Here is a 20,688-nt window from a genome sequence, read left to right on the forward strand (position 1 = left end):
CACCAAGGAATGTACACCTGATGGATATACATTCTTGAATGTCCCGCGCAAATCAGATCAAGATGGAGGGGGATTATTAATTATCTATAAGTCGTACCTGAAACTTGTAAGTTCACCACTTAAATCCGATTTTACTACATTTGAACACGCGTGCTAAACCGACCCATTGAAGACGTATCGGTTAGTTGCAGTCTACAGGCCCCCTCCATCGCAAAGGAATGGACTCAAAACCTGCACATTTATCGAAGAATTCGATGATTTTCTCCATGAAGTTTCGTGCCTGTCCGGAAATCCCATCATTATTGGAGATATAAATGTTCATGTGGACACTCCAGATAAATGGGATACTTCTAGATATCTTAACCTGATCCATGACCACAACTTTATCCAACTAGTAGATGGTCCAACACAACAATCTGGTCACACTCTAGATCATGTTATCGTACGAAAGGACGACGGAGCTGTTTTAAATTGTGTAATATCACCTAACACTTATGGATCAGATCACAATATGATATCGTTTCGTCTACAAGCAGGTAACCCAGAACAATCTAAATTAACTGTTACATCGCGTTGCTTTAAAGGCGTAAACATAGAGTCGCTTAAAAAGAACTTTACCCTATACTCACAACTAATGACCCCAGCACACAAGTCAAACTCTATAATAAAGGAATTCGCTGTGTATTAGACAAGCATTGTCCAGAAAGGACTATCAAAAAAAAAGTTTCACAAAACCCATTGTGGTTTACCGACGATGTTAAACGCGCCAGAATTGACCGTAGGAAAGCTGAGCGTAAGTGGCGAAAATCGAAGCAGCTAGCGGATAAAGTTATCTTCGACGAAAAGCAAAAGTTTGTCATCGAACTAATAAAGAAGGAGAAAACATTGTTGTATATGTCCACATTTGAAAATTGCGACGTTAAAACCATGTATCGGACTTTATATGGACTTTTAGGCAAACCATCTCACACTTTACCCATGTTGAATATTTCTAACCATACTCTTTGTAACGAATTTGCCAAGTTTTTTAGTAGTAAGATTTCTAAGATCAGGGAACGCATTGATGATCTATCCATGGATAATTTAGATGTTGTTCCTATCCTTAATAGTAATAGATTTAATGATGACAATAATTGTTCCCCACTCGAAAGTCTTCCTCCAATTAATGAGGAGGATATCCGCTGTATTATTAGCAAAATACCTTCCAAGTCCAGTCCTCTTGACACCTTCCCTACGTGGCTGATGAAAGAATGCGTTGATCCACTGGTCCCTTTAATTACCCATATTGCTAACTGCTCTTATGTGTCGGGGGAGTTTCCCTCTGATCTAAGAATGGCAGCAATCAATCCTATAATTAAGAAACCATCTCTCGACAGTAACCAACTTAGTAACTATAGACCCGTATCGAATTTGCCAACGTTGAGTAAGATCATTGAACGTCCAATTGTTAAGCTATTTAATGATCATCTGCAGAAGAATAATTTAAATGAACCCCTCCAATCGGCATACAAATTAGCACATAGTACCGAAACGTCTCTATTAAAAGTTAAGACTGATATTCTCAATGAATTTGATAAATCTTGCGTGGTTATTTTAGTTTTATTAGATATGTCGTCAGCGTTCGACACTATAGATCACGTTACCCTGACAAAGCTTTAAACTGGTTCAAATCATATGTAGTGAAACGGTATTGCAAAGTTACCATACTGGGATCAGAATCAGAATGTACTCCTCTGGATCATGGAGTGCCGCAGGCATCGACTTTAAGTCCATCATTGTTCACTGCATATACTAAACCAATCTCTGACATAATGCAATCACATCGTGTATCATACCATCTATACACGGATGATACCCAGATGTATGTCAGTTTTGATCCTAGAAAACCATGTGATTTGAACGCAGCAGTAAGCAGGCTGAATAAATGTATTGACGATGTAAGGAAATGGATGTGTGTTAACAAGTTAAAATTAAATGACTCTAAAACTGAATTAGTAATTTTATGCCCACCGAGGTGTAAGTTTGATAGGAAAAATGTTGAAATTAGGGTGGGTGAACTCATTATAAATTCCAACAAATCTGCTCGCAATCTCGGGGTTGTATTTGATGAAAGACTTAATATGACTGCCCATGTTAGTTCAATCTGCCGTAGTGTTAACAACTGTCTTCGGGGACTAGGGAAAATTCGCAAATACATTGATGTGAATACATGTGCCCATGCTGTCCGTTCTCTTGTATTGACCAGGCTTGACTATTGCAATTCTCTCCTTGGCGGCGTCACTAAAGATAACATTAATCCTTTACAGAAACTTCAGAATCGTTCGGCAAGATTGGTTTACAGTGTACCACGGCGTACTCATACCAGCCCGCTTCTGAAAGAATTGCATTGGTTGCCAGTTGAACAAAGGGTTAAGTTTAAAATTTTAGTTCAAGTTTATAATTGCGTAAATGGTCAAGCACCGGTTTACATGTGTGACTTAATTAGTAGGTATAATTGTCAAAGAGCAGGTCTTAGGTCAGAACACGATCCGACTAAACTCAATGTTCCTCGTGTTCACCGATCATCTGGTGAACATTCATTTTCAAAGCTAGGCCCAGACCTTTGGAATAACCTTTCACGCACAATTTGTGACTCATCCTCAATTATAATTTTCAAAAAACTATTGAAAACCAATATTTTCCCGAAATAATTATGTTCACCAGATGATCGGTCATTGTAAAGCGCTTTGATCATTGTAAAGGCGCTATATAAATTGAAATGTAATGTAATGTAATGTTCGAGGAGCCTCCAAACACACCTCACAGCCACTTCTCCAGAAGAACACCTACACTCACACCTCACCGACAGCATCACCTAATCCTCTGTTCCTTAGTTAGTTAGTTGCATCATTATTATTGTATCATCAAGTTAAACTATTATTGACTATTGAATAAACAATATATGTGTTACTGCAGTCAATCGAGTATAGAGTCCTCATTACAAGTCAGTACCTCACACACAACACTATTTTACAATATTGTAGATCTTCAAAACTGTAAAGAAATATATAAAGGATTGTAAAAACTATAGTAATTAGATCTATTATTTATGTTTTTTTGTCCTTTTTTAGGCATTTTCGCCATTGGCGGCCATTTTGTTTAAAAAAACCTATTTCCCCTACCTGGATTTTTCTAGACTTTTAGTATGTTCATATAGGGACCTTATAGAAATGCATTGTGTGAAATAAATTCTGTTGCAATTTTTTCAACCATATTTCATAGTTTTCCTGTACTAAATGGAAAAGGTGACTTATGGCAGTGTGGAATGTTTTTTTTTTTAAACAGCAAGGCACTTCCTATTCAACCAATCATTAATACTTCATGATCGGTACAAGTTGATATAGGCTATGAAGGAAAATACTCATTTCTACAACACGCACTCAACCTACATCAACAAGTTATAACGTGACAGCATTGCCAAATGGCATGTACTCTAAAATTATCTTTAGCAGTAGATTTTTGTGTAGATTTTTGTTACAGTAGATCAAACTTTTGGCCAAGCTTATAGTTTGCTCTGCTGTCATTGGTAAAAGAATATATATTTAAACCACTATCCCACCATGACTCAAATAAGACACTGACTGAACCATTAAGTAGCAACAACTTAAGTCTTAAGCTGTTCCTAACTGAAGGCCTAATATAATAATGTATTTTTTATTATCAAAGATAAGCAAAGTACATCAAAAGCATAAAGCAGAACCCTTACCCTTCAGTAGAGAATCAGTTACAATGAAGAATGTCTCAAAACGACAACATTCAGTTTCAAATATCAAATCAACAGCTTTTGGCAGCTTACACTGTAACTTACAGGCCATCTTCCTCATTACAACCAATGGCCTGTGGGCCTACATTAAAGGTAGTACGGAGAGTCTTTGCAGTGCGCTCTTGTCTGGAAGTCTTGATGGCTCTCTTTGGTGCAAACTTTATTGGTGGATAGCCTGGAACAACTGGCATGTTCGGGTCACCAGTATACACCATCTCTGGCACAAAAGGTCGATTGTAGATGGCCGGATGTTGATGATGCAGTTGTTGCTGGCTGGAATAGTGACGATAGCTTGGATCCATCGTCATTAGGGCACCCTGGTGAGAGTTCCATTAGATGACATCAAAGCAAATCTTTGGTGGTGCTGAGAAGCAGCAGAAGGAAGTGAAAGAGGAAAGAAGAGAAGAATAACACATAATGATACAGTTTTGCACAATATAAAATTACTAAAAATGTAATCATTTTACAGGGTGGCAGGTTACCAAATTGTTATTTCTCGACGTCTCCGGAAGAAATCATGATTAATTCATAATATCTACTTCCTAAATAGCCGACCTACTTCCTAAATATACATAAACTAACGCAGGGCTTCAGCTCCGCAAACTGAAGTCCAGACAATTGCGGCATACAAGCTGATACAACCTATTCGATCTATGTCCATGCTTATCTAGTTCTAGTATGACCTAGAGGATCGTAGGGGCGTAAGCAGATGAGATAAAGTAGGTATACTCATCATGATACAATACACAGGCATAATTTTTCTTGAGTGGGTACTGTATTAAAATTAGCTTTAGGCTGCATGGAAGACTTTAGATAGGGTTAAATATCACATAACTTAAAAATAGTACCTGACAAGAGTAATTACAGTACTTGTATCTGGGTGAAAGATAAACTCCAGAAAATGATGTTATGGCTGATTTTCCACTAGGCAATTTTTTCTTCGCGCAAATATGACGTTTCTCAGAGAAAAAAAACCTGTGCTACGACTCCACTACAAAAGGGAATAGCTGCGATTTTCATGTTCATCGCGCGTCTGCTGAGCTTTTTAATTTGCATGAGTGCTCATGAACACGTCATAGCTTATTTCCTGAGCTGTGATTGGTAATGCAATTTTTCGCTTCACAAAAAGTAGAAGCAATTTGAACGACCAATTTTGCAGAAGCGAAAAACTCAAAGAACAATTCGTCACAGAGTTGGATTTGGAAGATGGAAACATGGGTATGCATGCGTATAAATAAGCATACACTTACGAGTCGTGCGTCCAAATTTGCTTAGTGGAAAATCGGCTTTAATAACTTGACTGCAAGACTTTTCCAAAAGTCTAAATTCAGTTTTTGCAAAAATGTTACATTTTTAAAGATGGATTTTCTACTACGGCTGACAAAGCAAAAATGTTTATAATGAGGAAAAAAAACCAAAAAGAAACCGATAAAAACAAAAATAATCAAGGTGAAATAAAAAATAATTGTGCAAAACAATACCAATAGAATAGGAAATGACAAACAAAATGTTAACAAACAGAAAATATTGACACAAATAATTAAAAATGAATCACAATATAAAAGTACATAACAATACATTTAAGATTAATGAATGAGAGATGATGTGATTTTATATAATTACCGTATATGAACCAGTATAGTACAAGAAGGCATGGGTACAAAATTTAGGTGAAATTTTTCATTCTAAATTACCGGAACGGAATACTCGAGTATGGGATTATACTTGGTCATATACGGTTTATACAAATGAATACAAAGAAAAAACATATTTTGTAATAAATGAAATCTAAAGCACTGTCTACACTATCAAACTAGTTTGACAAAAAAGTGTGATGTGCCCAAATATGGTAGTAATATGACATCATGTCCATATATAGGCACATCACATTTTGTTGTAACATAAAGTTTGATAGTGTTGACAGAGCTTTACAAAACAAAATGGCAATCAATAAATCATTAAAAGTAAAATAATTCTAAAGAACATGTTATGATTTGTTTGAAAACTATCAATATCAAAAGGTGATGGTATCATGGTGATGATAAACAAATTTAAATAGCAAATTAGAAAATCCCTTTTTTTAAATTATATTTAATAATGCGTGTTACTAACCTTGGGGAACAACGCACACAAAATTACCACAATCTCCAATTGATAAAATGACATTTCAAAGGAGGGGTGTGTGTGTGTGGAGAGCATGCTTTAAAATTTCACAACATAAAAACCTCACCTTATCAAGGGTAGTGTAAAACAAAACTATTTTACCTTCCTACAGTATATTCTATCCACCTTCAAACTAATATATTTAGCACCCACCCCTGAAAAGGACAATTGTCCATAGGCCGAATTCAAGATGGAAATGCATAGATATAGAATATTATGCAAAATAATTTTATACTTTTTCTGTCCTAGGGCTTTTCCCTCAGCCTCCAACCTCCACATTCAAAATCATGGGTCTGCCACTTGAAACTACTGTTGAGTAGACTTGCAATTATGAAATAAATTTAGCACTCACCTCTGATTGAGATGAGTCCATAACAGACATATCTTGTTGAACCTCAACAGGTTGGGGGTAGTGAGGGGCAGCAGAGTAGATTACATCAGAACCAGGTGTGGCTGGTGAGAACATATGCAGGGGTACACCGTGATGGCCTGGATTTGAGCCAGCTGTTGACTATTCAAATACACATTTTTCATTAAAAATTAATTTTCACTCACTATAACATTTTATAGTAAACTTTTGTTTGAAGTAATGCCACAGTAAGCTTGGTTCCAACAGATACAACACAAGAACGTAGGCACAACAACGCAAATGAGTTGACCAATCACACATAACCACTTGGATGATCAATGACATCGTGATTGGTCAAATCACTTGCATTGTGCTTATATTATTGTGTTGTGTACAAATGGGAACAAGCTTACTGCTTGACGATTATTAAAATATTTGAAAATATCTAAGCTTGAAATTACGTTCTGTACCTGCGGAAGTAGCCACGGTCGCCACTGGTTGGGAGGTGGTGTGGTCCACTGTGGAGTTGTCTGTGATGCCAAGAGAAAAAAAACAATTGGTCAGGTTGCAGACAGTTAGTTATATGAAGAACTACAACATGGTGTAAAGTAAATGCCAGTATTAGGCTGTGTCTACACTATCAAAAAGTTTGACAACAAAAGAGTGACGTGCCCAAATATGGTAGTGATGACATCATCGTGTCCTTATATGGGCATATCCCATTTTTTTGTCAAACTAGTTTAATAGTGTAGACAGAGAGCATTTGTTCATTGAATTTAATAACTATCTTCAATTACTAGGAGACTGCTGGGACACAAAAGGCATGAATTACAAACCTTGCTGCCTTACTTGGACCTAACGCAACGATGTAGGCACAAATTCAAGTGAGTTGACCAATCACAATCACAGTTTGGATGATCCATTGCGCTGTGATTGGTCAAATTATTTGCAGAACATTTACATCATTGCACTGCGTTCAAGTGGAATTTTAATATGTTGCTACCTTTTGTAGATAAATGTATGTGCTAACTGTATGTGCAAGAAAGTACATGGGACGTAGACGATAATTTAACAAACCATGACAAGTGGAACATATATTTTGTTCGTGTCTTCTTCGTCTACCATCCCGAAAGTTTGCTATCATCAGGGGACACATACAATGTATTTAACACCTGATATAATTAATTTCCCAGACAAAATAAATAATGTTAATGAACTTGGACAAATTTCTATCATAACTCATACCATAAGTGCTAAATTATGATCTAGAGCAAATAACACCATGTGTTTATGAAACAAGTCTACTTACAGGAGAAGGTTGATGGAATGCATAGCTCTGAGGTTGAGAGGCCATATACTGGGGTGGTGCATGTGACATCACAACTGGTACACTGTATGGAGAGTAAGCTGGGGGCTAAAAATGTAACACAACATTGGTTAGAACAATTTGTATACAAAAATGCATTTAATACACTATATCTGCCTATCCATGAGAATATATGAAAGGTACCTTACTTCATGTTGTGTATACACGCAGTGCAGTCAAGGTGACTATGCTTATTATACACTGTGGTGTTTTTTACGATTTTAGGCAGTGAATGATGAATGATGTAGGCCAATCTTACATTTTTAAAATGAACATAGTGTCCTGAAATCCCCTGAAATGCTGTTATTTTTGTTTCTTACGCTCCGCTGGTCACGATTGTTTGTAATCGCTGCAGGATGGCTTCCGGCGCATGAAAATCGTGTTTAAGGATCTAATTTTTAAAGCAACTGAGTGCAATAGATCAGATAACTGTTTTGCAATATTAATATACTGATCTGTTTGAATTATATATCTGTTTGATTTATCCAAGAAACAAAATGTAATGGGAAAGATAGATGCATCATTTTGTATTATAACAATACGGCTTACAGTGGCCGTTGTATGACACAAACTTACCAATTCTTCTATTAAATAGTTCATTAAGTCAATAAATATTTGAAGATTCCCTTAAAATGAAATTTACATAGGAGAGATTATGAGGATTTTTAGGAGATTTTAAGGGTGTTTCCCTAATATTTTAATAGCCCATGTATGATGACAACTGGTACTTTTGATTAAAAACAGCGAGCAAATGTAAATCGATTTAGGCTTAATACAAATTTTCGTTAAAACATCATATTCACAATGGCGATGACACCTGTTAATGTTCTATTCAGTTAACATTAATAATGTTATGCAATGTTGTGTCAATGTGACTACATGCTACTAGTAGTCAATGGCATAATAATGGTCAGATTGCCCTTACTTTAAGCTGTATAAGTGTATATCATAATGTAACAGCATGGTATGTTTAAACCATAACCAATTGTCACATGGCAGCTGTATACACTACAAATGACATTAATTAATAACATAAAGATAATCTGTGCAAACATAGTCCATGAATATTCATAACAATTATGAATATTAATTACTTGATAATTATGATGTTGGTCCTGAGAGTCATGCCTTTCAGAATAAATTTTAAAAGTGCAGAAAACATTTTAGAACATTAACAAATTTAGATTTTTTTAAATTTTAGATGATGTTCTAAGCATTTGGTTATTGGAGAGTAGAAACTACTTTTAAGTTCTGGTCCAGATTATTACCTTATTAGTACATCAATTAAAATGGCAAACATTTTCCAAAATGACCTACATATCAAGACCAGCCTGTTAGTTATCGAGGGACTAGAAAAGGCATCATGTCCAAGAGCATGTTTCTGCTGCGAAAAAACTCCCAGCTACTACTGTAGCATTTTAGAGCACATTGGATATTAGGGTAATGACTAATAGTAACCCTTTTTTCATCAATCACTAATTTAAACACTTTTTTTGGAAGCACAAATTTAGCAGAAATTTGGTTGTTATAAAAATATATTTTTAATCAATTTTACAATTTTAAAATAAACAGTTTATTCAACAATGTGCAAAAAAAACAGGCCCAACACATTATTATTATTTTTTTCAGTTTGCCCTAAAACATGGAGCGCCATGAGCAATGACTGTTGGAATGGCGCTATACAAACCGAACGATTGGTTGGTTGATTGATGGAAACCTATACAAATTAATATCATTACACAATGAATCCAGTTTACTAGAAAATGTAATCACAAACAATATTTATCCACAGGGACAAAAAGGTTAATAAAGACTGAATTTGAAAAAAAAAATAAAATTCTATATCTGGAATTAAAGTTGTGTTATTAATGTATTTTACGCGAGCTGATTGGTTACGTAGGCAGCACATGAAACCACCGACTAATGTTTTGAATGTTCACTCACAGCAATGCAGTATTACAGTTGATAATGTGAGTATGTGTTGTTAATGTGAAATATTTGATTTACTGCATGTTTCCATCCACCTGTTTATCATAGACGATAACAGCTGTTTTGATTATCTAATCTAATAACATTGTTGTTCTAACATTGATATGGAATAAATAAAAAAGCATTTGTAGTATTTCAACCAAGTTTGATTTAGTATACTAGCCCGCACAATATGGAGTTTTCGGTGGAACATATCAAAGTTTTAATACAATATCACAGTGGCAAATCCAGGATTTTGAAATAGGGATTTTTTCGGATAAGAACTATAAATCGTAGGTCCGGTGTACACATCTAGCTCATGTTCACTTTAAATAACCGAGTACATCTTTCGAGACTTGTATGGGGTCACCCCAGTGTACTAGTACACACATAGCCACTGTTCATAACTGGGCCCTCTGGGGGACCAATCTTTGACTGAAAAAGCTACTCTAGTCCGGTGGCAGGAGGGGGGAATCACCACCCGAAAGGGGACAAATTGCCATCCAACTTTTCTAGACCAGAATTTTCCGTAGATTACGAATATGGAAGGTAATCGATCAGGATAGGAAGCGTTTTCGAGATATAAGGGGTCAAAGTTCAAAATTGACCAATTACAACAATGTATTATGTATATGTATTATAACAAATTTATTGAAGCACAATTTGGTCTTTTATTACATTTTTATGATTATAAGTGTCTATTCAATCACCTTATGAAAAAAAAATCCTTTGTAATTAAGGGTCAAATGTCAATATTGACCAATCATAGAACGTACCTATAAAACCAAATAAAAACTTATATTTAATAAAAATTGGATGTTTTCTCATCCTGTTAATCAATCATACGCAATGTAAAAGAGCGAATACATCATTTCATCAGTTGACATAAGGTCAATTTCATCAGTTGACCTAAGGTCAAAGGTCAACATTTTAATACACGTATTGCAAAGTTGTCCAAACTATGATATTGATGGTTTTACAAGTAATCAAATTATTTGATTAGTAAAGTTATGTTATTTCATTATAATTTTGATTAATATAATTATAATTGATACTGTATTTAATCAAATCAGACTTTGATCAGGATAGGAAGCGGATAGGAAGCAAATAGGAAGAGATAAGGGGTCAAAGTTCAAAAATTGACCAATTATAACAATGTATTATATACATATGTATTATAACCAATTTATTGAAGTTCAATTTGGTCTTTTAATACATTTGTATGGTTATAGGTATCTATTCAGTCGCCTTATAAAACAAATACTTTTCAATTAAAGGTCAAATGTCAATATTGACCAATCACACAATTTGCATATAAACCCAAATAAAAACTAACATTTAAGAAAAATGTTATGTTTTATCATTCTGTTAAGACATCTATTAATCATACACAATCAAAAGAGCACATTTATCATTACACAAGTTGACATAGGTCAAAGGTCAACATTTGAACAAGTGATATACTAAATAATGCAAAGTTATTCAAACTATGAGATCAATGTTCATAAATGTAATCACGTTATTTGATCAGTGAAGTTATGGTATTTTTATATTTTTCTAGTGCGCATTATTTTAAATGTATTAATATAATACTGTAAAATAAATAATAAAATTATTAATATTATGACGGTTAAAATGTTATGATGTTAAAATGTTACGCTGACCTTCAATGATTTGCCACTATACAGTTGAATTTATTAGGGCTACAATATTCGTTTTTGGAAAATAAACTACTATTCATCAGAACCAGAGAATACCAATTCGTACAGGATAGGGCATAGGCAGGTCCAGGTGGCCAAACTCAATCCACAACTCACTACACAGACAGACCACAATTTTTATATAGCCACAGATAGTTTGGCCCATACAGGAAAGAGTTTCCTGTACACAAAAGATTCTAAAATAACCCATATGGATTTGCCCGAATGAACCATCTAAGGACCCTTTTGGGATCTCTATGTGGTGTGCTACATAAGGCCCTGTATTAGAAATTAATATGGGATAAATATTTCATAGATGAACTATGGAATAAAACTAAAATGTTCACCCTCAATCTTTAAATAACATTTATGGATTTGCCCAAATTAACCCAAGGGCCGGTCGTTCTCCATGGATGGACATTAAGCCCCATAATGGAAATATAAGGGGTGACACTGTGAGTTCATATAGACAGGCGCGGCCCATGGAATAAAGCTGCCTGTGCACTCTCGATCCTTAAGGAACACTTATGGATTTGCCAAAATTAACCCCCCAAAGGCCGGTCCTCCATGGATGGACATTAAGCCCCATAATGGAAATATAAGGAGTGACAATGTGGGTTTATATAGACAGGCACATGGAATAAAGCTGCCTGTGCACTCTCGATCCTTAAGTAACCGATTTGGATTTTGCCTAAAATGAAACAACAGCAGGTCATCTATTTAGACCCTTCTCTACTGTATGTTCAGTTCTACATTTGGCCCCTGTATCGGATCAATGCATTTGGCTACATAAGTTACTGTGTTAGAAATATATTGGGTAACTAAAACTGTAGGTTCCAATATTAAGCCATGGGAAAAGCCTGTCTGTGCACCCTCAATCCTTTTAAAAGGAACCCATATGGATTTGCCAAAATGAACCAAGGGTAACTTCTGAATTCTCTATGAACCGTACATTCCGTTTATTGGAGATACATGGATACCGGATTGAAATTGCTCAAATGTTTCTGAAAGACATTGTACTGTATAGTAGTAGTATTCCCCTTCCACACCTCTTTGAATTAAATCCCCCCGATAGGCTCTTATGTACAGGATTTCAAAGCAATAATCACACTTGTATTTTTCAAGCAGTATAATCTATTAGATTGAATAAAAATATCTATTATAAACAATTTGCCGTTAGAAATCTCTATGCCATGTCGTTATTTAGATGAGAAAAACAGGTCAAAGGTTAAAATTACAGAAAAATATTGTTTCAGTCACTTTTTGAAAAAAATGTTGCATTATGGCAAGTATAAACATATATATTGTGAACAATTTGATACCAAAATTGGCTCCTTACGACAAATATTTATTAATTTATGTTTTTATAACCTTATTCAATTATGTCAAAGGTTAATAACCACACTTCCGGTCATTTTCAAGCAATATCATCTGTTACACTGAATATAAATGTATATCTTGGGAACAATTTGCTCCTATTTTTAATTCTCTCCGACCTGCCGTTACTTAGATATAGCAAAAAGAGGTCAAAGGTCAAAATTGCTAAAAATGGGGTTTCCGGTCAAATTTACAAAGAAAGTTCTGTTAGAGCTAATATAAACATATACATTGTGAACAATTTGACACCAAAATTATCTCACTAGGTCCAGAATTTCCAGAGATATAGCATGTTTTTATATTGGTCAATTTTGAACTTTGACCCCTTATATCTTGAAAACGCTTCCTATCCTGATCGATTACCTTCCATATTCGTAATCTACGGAAAATTCTGGTCTAGAAAAGTTGGATGGCAATTTGTCCCCTTTCGGGTGGTGATATCCCCCCTCCTGCCACCGGACTACTCAGTATAAATAAATAAAAAATTAAAATTTTGGAAAAGGCAAGCACAACAATCACAATAAAAATCTAAAATATGTTAAAAAACACAGAGAGAAACAAATAGAACACACATTTAAGGGCCTAAATTATGTGAAATTAATGGGTGAACGTAACCTAAATGTTTTTTTTTTTCTTGCATTGTAATTTGTGAATTTAGGACCACCTGGTAAACAAAAACTAAATAAAGAAAAATCCATTTTACACAGATGAAAACGTATTTGCAGCTTGGAAGAGTATTCTGAAAACATCGCTAAAGCTCTGTCTACACTATCAAACTAGTTTGACAAAAAAAGTGTGATGTGGCCAAATATGGTAGTGATGTGGCCAAATATGGTAGTGATATGACATCATCATGTCCATATATGGGCACATCACATATTTTTGTCAAACTAGTTTGATAGTATAGACAGAGCTTTTCATACTGTACCTGTTGTGAATGTGTATGTGGAGTTATAGTTGATGGGTGTGCTACCGGCGTCTGGCCAACTTCATTTGGATTAAAGTATGCCACGCCGTTTAAGTACGTATACGTAAAGCCAGCTGGTGCTTGAACGACATTCACCACTCCATTTGGTAAAAAAGCAGTATCTAAAAATTGAAAATAATGCATTTCAACAATCGTCGTTGTATCATACATTAGCTTATAAATAGTTCATTAAATTATTACAAGAAGAACCTATTCTTTGGGACACACCTATTTAAAGAACACTTTTCCCCAACAATCTGGGGACAGTATATGTTTAACACTATTACCAAGCCCTATTCAGGAGACAAATCTATTAATTCTTGGTTCTCACTAGAGACGCAACGCAAGGCCGTAACGCAAAATAAGTGAGTTCAATCACAATCGTTGGATAATTTGAACTCTCGCTTGTCATTGGTCAACACGCTTGCATTGCGTTTAGATCCTTCCTAGTGGGAACCAAGCTTAAAGGGACACATTGTGTGGTCCATGATAGGGTCCAATTATTTCACACTATTATTCCTGAATATTATTTTTTTCTTATATGCTTACCAACATTTTTTGGGTAATGAACAGGCTGCAAAATAAAAAAAAATTGTAATATTTAAATATTATTAGCATTCATCTGAACACTCTCTGGAACTGAAGTTTGGTGGTTGACGTGCTTGCCTTCTAATCCAAAGGTCCAGGGTTCAATTCTGATCTAGTGCCAGGGTTGTAACTCCCTAAGCCTCAAATGAGATAAATTATAAATAGTTTATCCATCCTGTAATTGGTGAGTTACTCGCTGTTGGATGCATATGAAATAAAACACATTTTTTTCTTAGCTTATCGATGTATAACAAAAGTAATGAAACAGATAAATTAATAATATTCCATACTATTTGTTTAACAATTTAAAAAAAAGTTCTTACCTGTTTCCGAATAGCTGGTCCAATATTTAATTTCTTGTCTTTAAATATCAAATTATTACCCTGGTAAATATAATGGTGAAATAGTTAAAAAAATATACATAACTTAATTTTGATAATTCCTATTTCACAAACCCTACAGTTGTATGTTCATTGAACTTGTATTCTTATTATATCAGTCAGGGAGAAAATGGCAAAAGGCTTCATACATTCTAGGAGTTTTGTCAGATAATCTATATTCTCATTGTTAACATGACCACAGTGCTGATTTTGCTATTTTTCCCATAACTGATATAGGATAGACTATAACACTATCTACTGTATTATATAATTATTATATACTAAGTAATAAAGTAAATAAATAATAAGTACTAATTTAGAATTGTCTTAATAATCTATCCTAATAAAAAAAAAAATGCACCGACGTTTCTATCTTCATTCCTGATGATGATCAAATAAAAGATTGAAATGTCGAATCATGGCTTCCCTCTCATTATTTGAAGTCAGTTTTATATATGTTAATAATTACAACAGTTTTTAAAAACCTCTCAAAATTCATATAGATCACTGATGATATCGAAAAATATGTAAAGAATTATTTTAAACATTAAAATCAAAGTATCGAACATGGTGAAAGTTATTCACCATGTGAACAGAGGCTTAAATTATAAAATGTGTCCACATTACTGCCAATAATTCAGATTTTCAAGAATTTTAGAGGAGCTTAAAATAGAATGGTTCCTAGTTAAACCGTGTGTTCACCTGTTCTTTAATAATCCGAACTGCTTCTTCAGGATTTTCGAATGTTATAAAACCATACCTAATATTCAAGAATAAAAAAACAAAGGAATTAAATGAAGTATTGTTTGTTTTATGCTTATTTATTTTATTGAAACGTAGAGAAAGTCAGCAGTTCTATATACGTAGCAGTGTATTGTAAACTTTAAATAAACAAAATTGATTTCACAATGCAAACCTTCAAACAATATACAATAGAAACTTAATGGTTGAATACAATTAACAATATTCCAAGTGCTATATACAATACATTAACATTTATTTGCAGCTTTTTGGTAGGTCTACTCTATTTTCATTGTTCTAAAAAGTCTTTTGTTTTAGATAATAATATATTTGTATTAATCAACAATGGCTGGCCTCACTTTTGTTTTCAGAGTTTGTTTAATATACATATCGAACTAATTGAGTGTTTTGCCTGATGTCATTGATTGGCGTACATTTTATAATTTTGTAAAAAGGAAAACACATGATGTGTTGACATAAGATGTGTTAATAAGAACCAAAAAACAACTTTTATTTTAAAGTTATAAAACAACAAATTGCATTTGTCCATTCAGCCTAGTCTTTAAAAAAAAATTTAAACTACTATTTTACACACATGAAGACTCACTTCATTTCTAACAAACGAGTCCACCAGACAATCGCTATTAGGGAGCTTTCGATATGTGACGACCGAGAACCGACAACCAATTGTCAAGCGTGTGTCGTGGTGAGGAGCGTGGACATGTCCTAATATCAACGCATGCGCACAATGAACTAAAGTGACAGTTGTCGCAAATCGGAAGTTCCCTATTATTTAACTGTTTCTACAGTTCCAATAAACAAGAATATACTGTTTACCTACCCTTTACTAATTCCAGCTCGATCTGTTATAATTTTGGCTTCTTTGACTTGACCATACGTTGAGAAAAAATTCTTAAGTTCTATGTCATTTGTCTGATATAAAATATAAAAGAAACAAAAACATAAAATCTACAACCTGTACTGTAAATTACAAAGCTCAGACATTTTGAACACATAAAAAAAGATTACCCTTACTGTATATGACTAAAGTATAAACTCTCCCCTAATTTATAGAATTTATGCAAAATTCATTTTTCAATGCAATCGAAGTATAGTCCCACACCCTAATTTCACATCTATACTCAGTCATTTAACATTTAAAGCCATTTTATATCCTGGTTTAATATTTTTGTTTTGTATATATATACAAACCATTCCCAAAAACTATAAATTCTTATCAACTCTTTTCGATTCTTTTAAATGCAATCATAGTTTCTCGATTGTCAAATATTACTGGTCAATCCAAACAAGGGTTTCCAGTTAGCTATTGAATTCTGAATAAGTTCAGTCTGCCATATTATGAGATTGTAGAAAAGTAAGACTTATTTTTAGATTGTGATGTAACTTAGTCCGTGTTTTCTTTTAATATGAAAATGTAATTACTTACTTGAAATGATATTCCACCTACAAATATTCTATTTGGGATAACTGTGCCATATTTAGGGGCATTTGCTGCCAGGGGTACAGGAGATGATGAATTACTACATGTATCAGTTACCTTTAAAAAAAAAGTTTAAACTTTAAAACCAAAATAAAATTATTATGTTATTATTCATACAAAATTAATATACAATAAACATTAAAAATGTATTGTCCCCCAAAATCATGAAAAAATAAAGATTTATAAAATCACACTTTGAATAGGCCATTTTGCAGTTTGAATGCCGTTATTCACCTTTCAATTTATGAAAAAAACAAAAATAATGATTTCACTTATAAAAAGACAAACAGTTTTTAAGCAAAATATTATCATCTGACAATTTGACTATTTATTATTTGTTTTGCCAATCAAATTTTTAGTCAAAATGTTAAAAAATTACCTTTTCATGGGGACAATACTGTATATACCGTACTAACGCGGCTATAAGCCCATACCTGGGTATAAGCCAACCCCGATTTTGACTAATTTTCATGCAAAATGAGGCACTCGGGTACGGAATATTAACCCAGCCATTAATTCGAAGATCTACAGTAGGTGCCATACTGGGGTAGCACTAACATTTCATTTTGTTTAGCCATTTGGCGAAAGTCAAAATATTTTTTTTAGTCAAATCAGTTTATCTATAGCCAAAATGGCTAAAGTTCAATTTTTTTATTTAGCCAAATGAATCGGTCATTAGCCAAAATTAAAAATTGTTGAAATATAATGGTAAAAACGTTTTAGTTAATTTATCTATGTCAATAGGTCTATACACTGTTCCCTGAACGTTTTTGTAAGGCATTTGGGGAAAGAGAGCCATGCCTAAATCACTGTATATTTGATTTAAAAAAATAATTGTTGTATTTTTTATGATCAAAACAATTGTTAAAATTGTTTTTAATCATACAGCATGCATGCAGTTATCAATTTAATAAGAAACATTTTACAGTTTTCTGAAATCCCCTGAACGTATGTTATTTTTGTTTTTTACGCTTGGCTGGTGGCTTCCGTACTATACCACGCGAAAATCGTGTCCTAAGACTTTCACGGTCACCCACCGTCACCGCCGCGCAGCGGGTGAATGTTTTTAAATTGGGTATGCTCAAGAGGTGCGAAAGTGCAGTAGCGCAGGCCTAGGCTAGGGACCTAGGCCTACAAAAGTATGTACGACGGTACGTCGTAGGCCTATATGCTAAAAATATTTCTAGCAAACGAACACTCGTATCGTTTGTTGAACGTGCAGATAATATAGGCCAAAGCACAGGGAAAAGGCGTTTCTGTCGGGGGAGAAATTTATACCATCCCGGCTCGATTATTTATTACCCACCAACAACACAGAAGCCGGCGGCCGGCCTTGCTGTTTATATAGTCCGCAATAAATGCACGTGTGTGTTTAACTAAATCCCCGTTAGACTCTACCATTTCCCGAATGTTGTTTTGTTTACTCTACTGACGCACTGCACGCACAAGGAAACTTTATTAAGGGTAAAATATGAAACTACATTATTGGAGCCTAAAATGCATAACGCATAAATATTGATTTCGATAAGATCATTCATTGAAGATACTATGTTTTTTTTTAATCTGAAAAGAACACCCTTATCGAAAAATAGACAATCCCGGTAAATAGCCGACCGTCGGCTGTCGAGTCGTCGTTCGCTTGTGCAGCGCAACACGTGATAGTTTGGGTAGACTCCATCATCCATGTGTCGTGTAATGTCTGTCTCTCTGTGCAGTCTACCTCTGCTATCTCCATCATATTGAAATAACAAAGAGACGCCTGGTACAACGAAACAAGTTGACGAAAATGGAGCTTGAAGTAAACAACATGATATAACGAACAAAATAAATGCTTGAAGATCGACAAATGGACCTTTTAGTAGGACTTTATGCTTTCGCCAAAATTATTATTTTATTATCTATTTTATCATATGTCATAGCCAAAATGGCTAAAGTAGCCGTTTTATTTTTCGCCAATCTGGAAACGTTTTCGCCCATGGCGACTTGGCGATCGGCCAGTGCGAGCCCAGCCATAATACATTATTTTGTATTTGGTATCAGCTGCCATAAACAGGCTTATTAAATTTCTTTGTACATTTCTATCTTAACGAACACTGTATACTTGCTTGATAAATTCTTGTTCTATTGATGTTTAAAATAAGATATTCTAAGATCATGACACAAACTATATAAGTTTAATTTTCCGATACTCTACACCTCGTGTATAGATAGGCAACGTTTTAAATAATTTTTTGAAAATTCTGATATGCTCAACTATAAAATGCTATTTTGTGATGCCATTGTATAGCAAATCAAACCTCTGCTTTCGACCGCTCTGCAGGGCTCATGGTTGAACGATTTTGGATTCTCGCCCTTTGATTGATTGATGCGAATCATCAAACTGCGGAAGAATTTTCTTGTGTGTGGTGAAGTTACGTTCTCTCAGAGGACTGTCCAATTACACGGAAAAATAATGTATTGAAATCCTTCGAATGAGGTTAAATAAACACTCCTTTTTCTTTAATAAACATATATTTTATTGAATTGTACAATGTTGATATACAAAATATATTACTAAAAACTGTAAGCGTATTTAATTCAATGTATATAAGTTGTTTGAAAAATATTAACTTTTAATTTTACATCGTTATCCCTAAAATTGTGGTCTTCGTTCCCAAACATAGGCCTATATAATCATTTGATTGAACAATTATTTATCGCGAAAAATAAAATTGTCACTGGTACATTATATTTAATTGGCTTACTACTCTACCTAAAAAGCATAACTACAATCATACAGTTGCTGCGTAATATTATCAGCCTTTAGCCTAGCAGGCCTGCCTACACACATTAATGGCATAATGCCATTATGTCAGCACACAAACACACAGCCAACATGCTTGTGTGACCTGGTCTTTGTCAAAATGTAAGATCGCACCATACTACAGTATGTAATACAGTCTGCCTCTGTATCTGTCTGCAGACAGTTGTTGCGTATGCCTTCACAAATGCCCAGTGACTGAAAAAGGCGATCCTAATTTAAACTGGACATGTTTGTTGTTCAGGATAGAAACAAAATCGTATTCAAAGTTCCTAATTAAAGTTTAGTTCAACGACTGAATATATCTAGCATAAAGTTAACTTAACTCCTTTACTTGCGACCTTAATTAGCCATGGCAAACACAGATCTTTATTTACAGTTAGGCCTAGGCTAGGTATCGTATCAAAAAAAGCATGTGTGTGGGGGTGGGATGGAAGATGTGGTGTGAGAACATCTCATCCGACCTCCTGCCTCTCAATAAAATTGAGCTAAAAACAATCTAGCATTTATCGTCAACTACTCTATCTTCAAATCGCATATTTAAACATAAAATCACGACAGAATAAACAATATTTACCGAAGAATTCTGATCTGCCATCTCTGAATTCCAACAGTCCAACGGTTCAATGTAATCAACAGTGAGGCGAAGAAGTATCAAATATCTCGTTGCTTGACAGACAGGACGAGTTGGCGGGCTATTTCATTGTATGCTTCAGTAGATTCAGACTATTCTATTCATTACCAGCGTTTGCTTTTGATAATATAAAGAACATATATATATACAGATATATTCCATCGCTTTTAATAGCCCAATCAAATTTTGATTATGTATAAACGTATTCTTATACCCGATACATAAGGCGAAATACCTGTATTATAGAGGAATGCCATTCAGCTGTATTAGTCTTTACCAAATTTTGAATGAACTGTGCCAAAACCTATTTTGAACTTTGACTTTGTTTTCGCGTAGTTTTACAAAACATGTG

At 34.3% G+C, this 20,688-nt stretch overlaps 2 protein-coding genes across 3 annotated transcripts; one reads left to right on the forward strand and one right to left on the reverse strand.

The window, feature by feature from the left end:
* Window positions 1-927: 927 nt before the first annotated feature.
* Window positions 928-2,690, forward strand: LOC144841450 (uncharacterized). Its single transcript, XM_078697781.1, has 2 exons — window positions 928-1,423; window positions 1,681-2,690. The coding sequence occupies exons 1-2, from the start codon at window positions 928-930 to the stop codon at window positions 2,688-2,690; spliced, it is 1,506 nt and encodes a 501-aa protein (XP_078553907.1).
* Window positions 2,691-3,738: 1,048 nt separating this feature from the next.
* Window positions 3,739-20,373, reverse strand: LOC144841300 (protein boule-like). Of its 2 annotated transcripts, none has more exons than XM_078697585.1 (11): window positions 20,280-20,373; window positions 16,849-16,959; window positions 16,243-16,334; window positions 15,363-15,420; window positions 14,604-14,663; window positions 14,242-14,266; window positions 13,654-13,814; window positions 7,624-7,728; window positions 6,785-6,844; window positions 6,318-6,476; window positions 3,739-4,119 (listed from the first exon to the last, which is right to left on the reverse strand). In XM_078697585.1, exons 1-11 carry the CDS (start codon window positions 20,298-20,300, stop codon window positions 3,844-3,846), a joined length of 1,128 nt encoding a protein of 375 aa, XP_078553711.1. In that variant the 5' UTR covers window positions 20,301-20,373; the 3' UTR covers window positions 3,739-3,843. The 2 variants fall into 2 exon arrangements, with proteins under 2 accessions (XP_078553711.1, XP_078553712.1); XM_078697586.1 differs by having other exon boundaries at window positions 3,991-4,166.
* Window positions 20,374-20,688: the final 315 nt, after the last annotated feature.

The sequence above is a fragment of the Antedon bifida genome, chromosome 4, assembly GCF_963402885.1.
Source record: "Antedon bifida chromosome 4, ecAntBifi1.1, whole genome shotgun sequence".
Taxonomy (NCBI): Eukaryota; Metazoa; Echinodermata; class Crinoidea; order Comatulida; family Antedonidae; genus Antedon; species Antedon bifida.

Excerpts from the sequence above, each read along its gene's own strand:
- LOC144841450 (XM_078697781.1), top strand. The coding sequence starts at position 928 with ATGTATCGGACTTTATATGGACTTTTAGGCAAACCATCTCACACTTTA. Across the intron at positions 1,424-1,680 it reads ATCGAATTTGCCAACGTTGA|TGAAACGGTATTGCAAAGTT; the intron begins GTAAGATCATTG and ends AATCATATGTAG.
- LOC144841300 (XM_078697585.1), bottom strand. The coding sequence starts at position 20,300 with ATGGCAGATCAGAATTCTTCG. Across the intron at positions 14,267-14,603 it reads GACCAGCTATTCGGAAACAG|CCTGTTCATTACCCAAAAAA; the intron begins GTAAGAACTTTT and ends TTTATTTTGCAG. Across the intron at positions 13,815-14,241 it reads TCATTACCCAAAAAATGTTG|ATACTGCTTTTTTACCAAAT; the intron begins GTAAGCATATAA and ends TTCAATTTTTAG.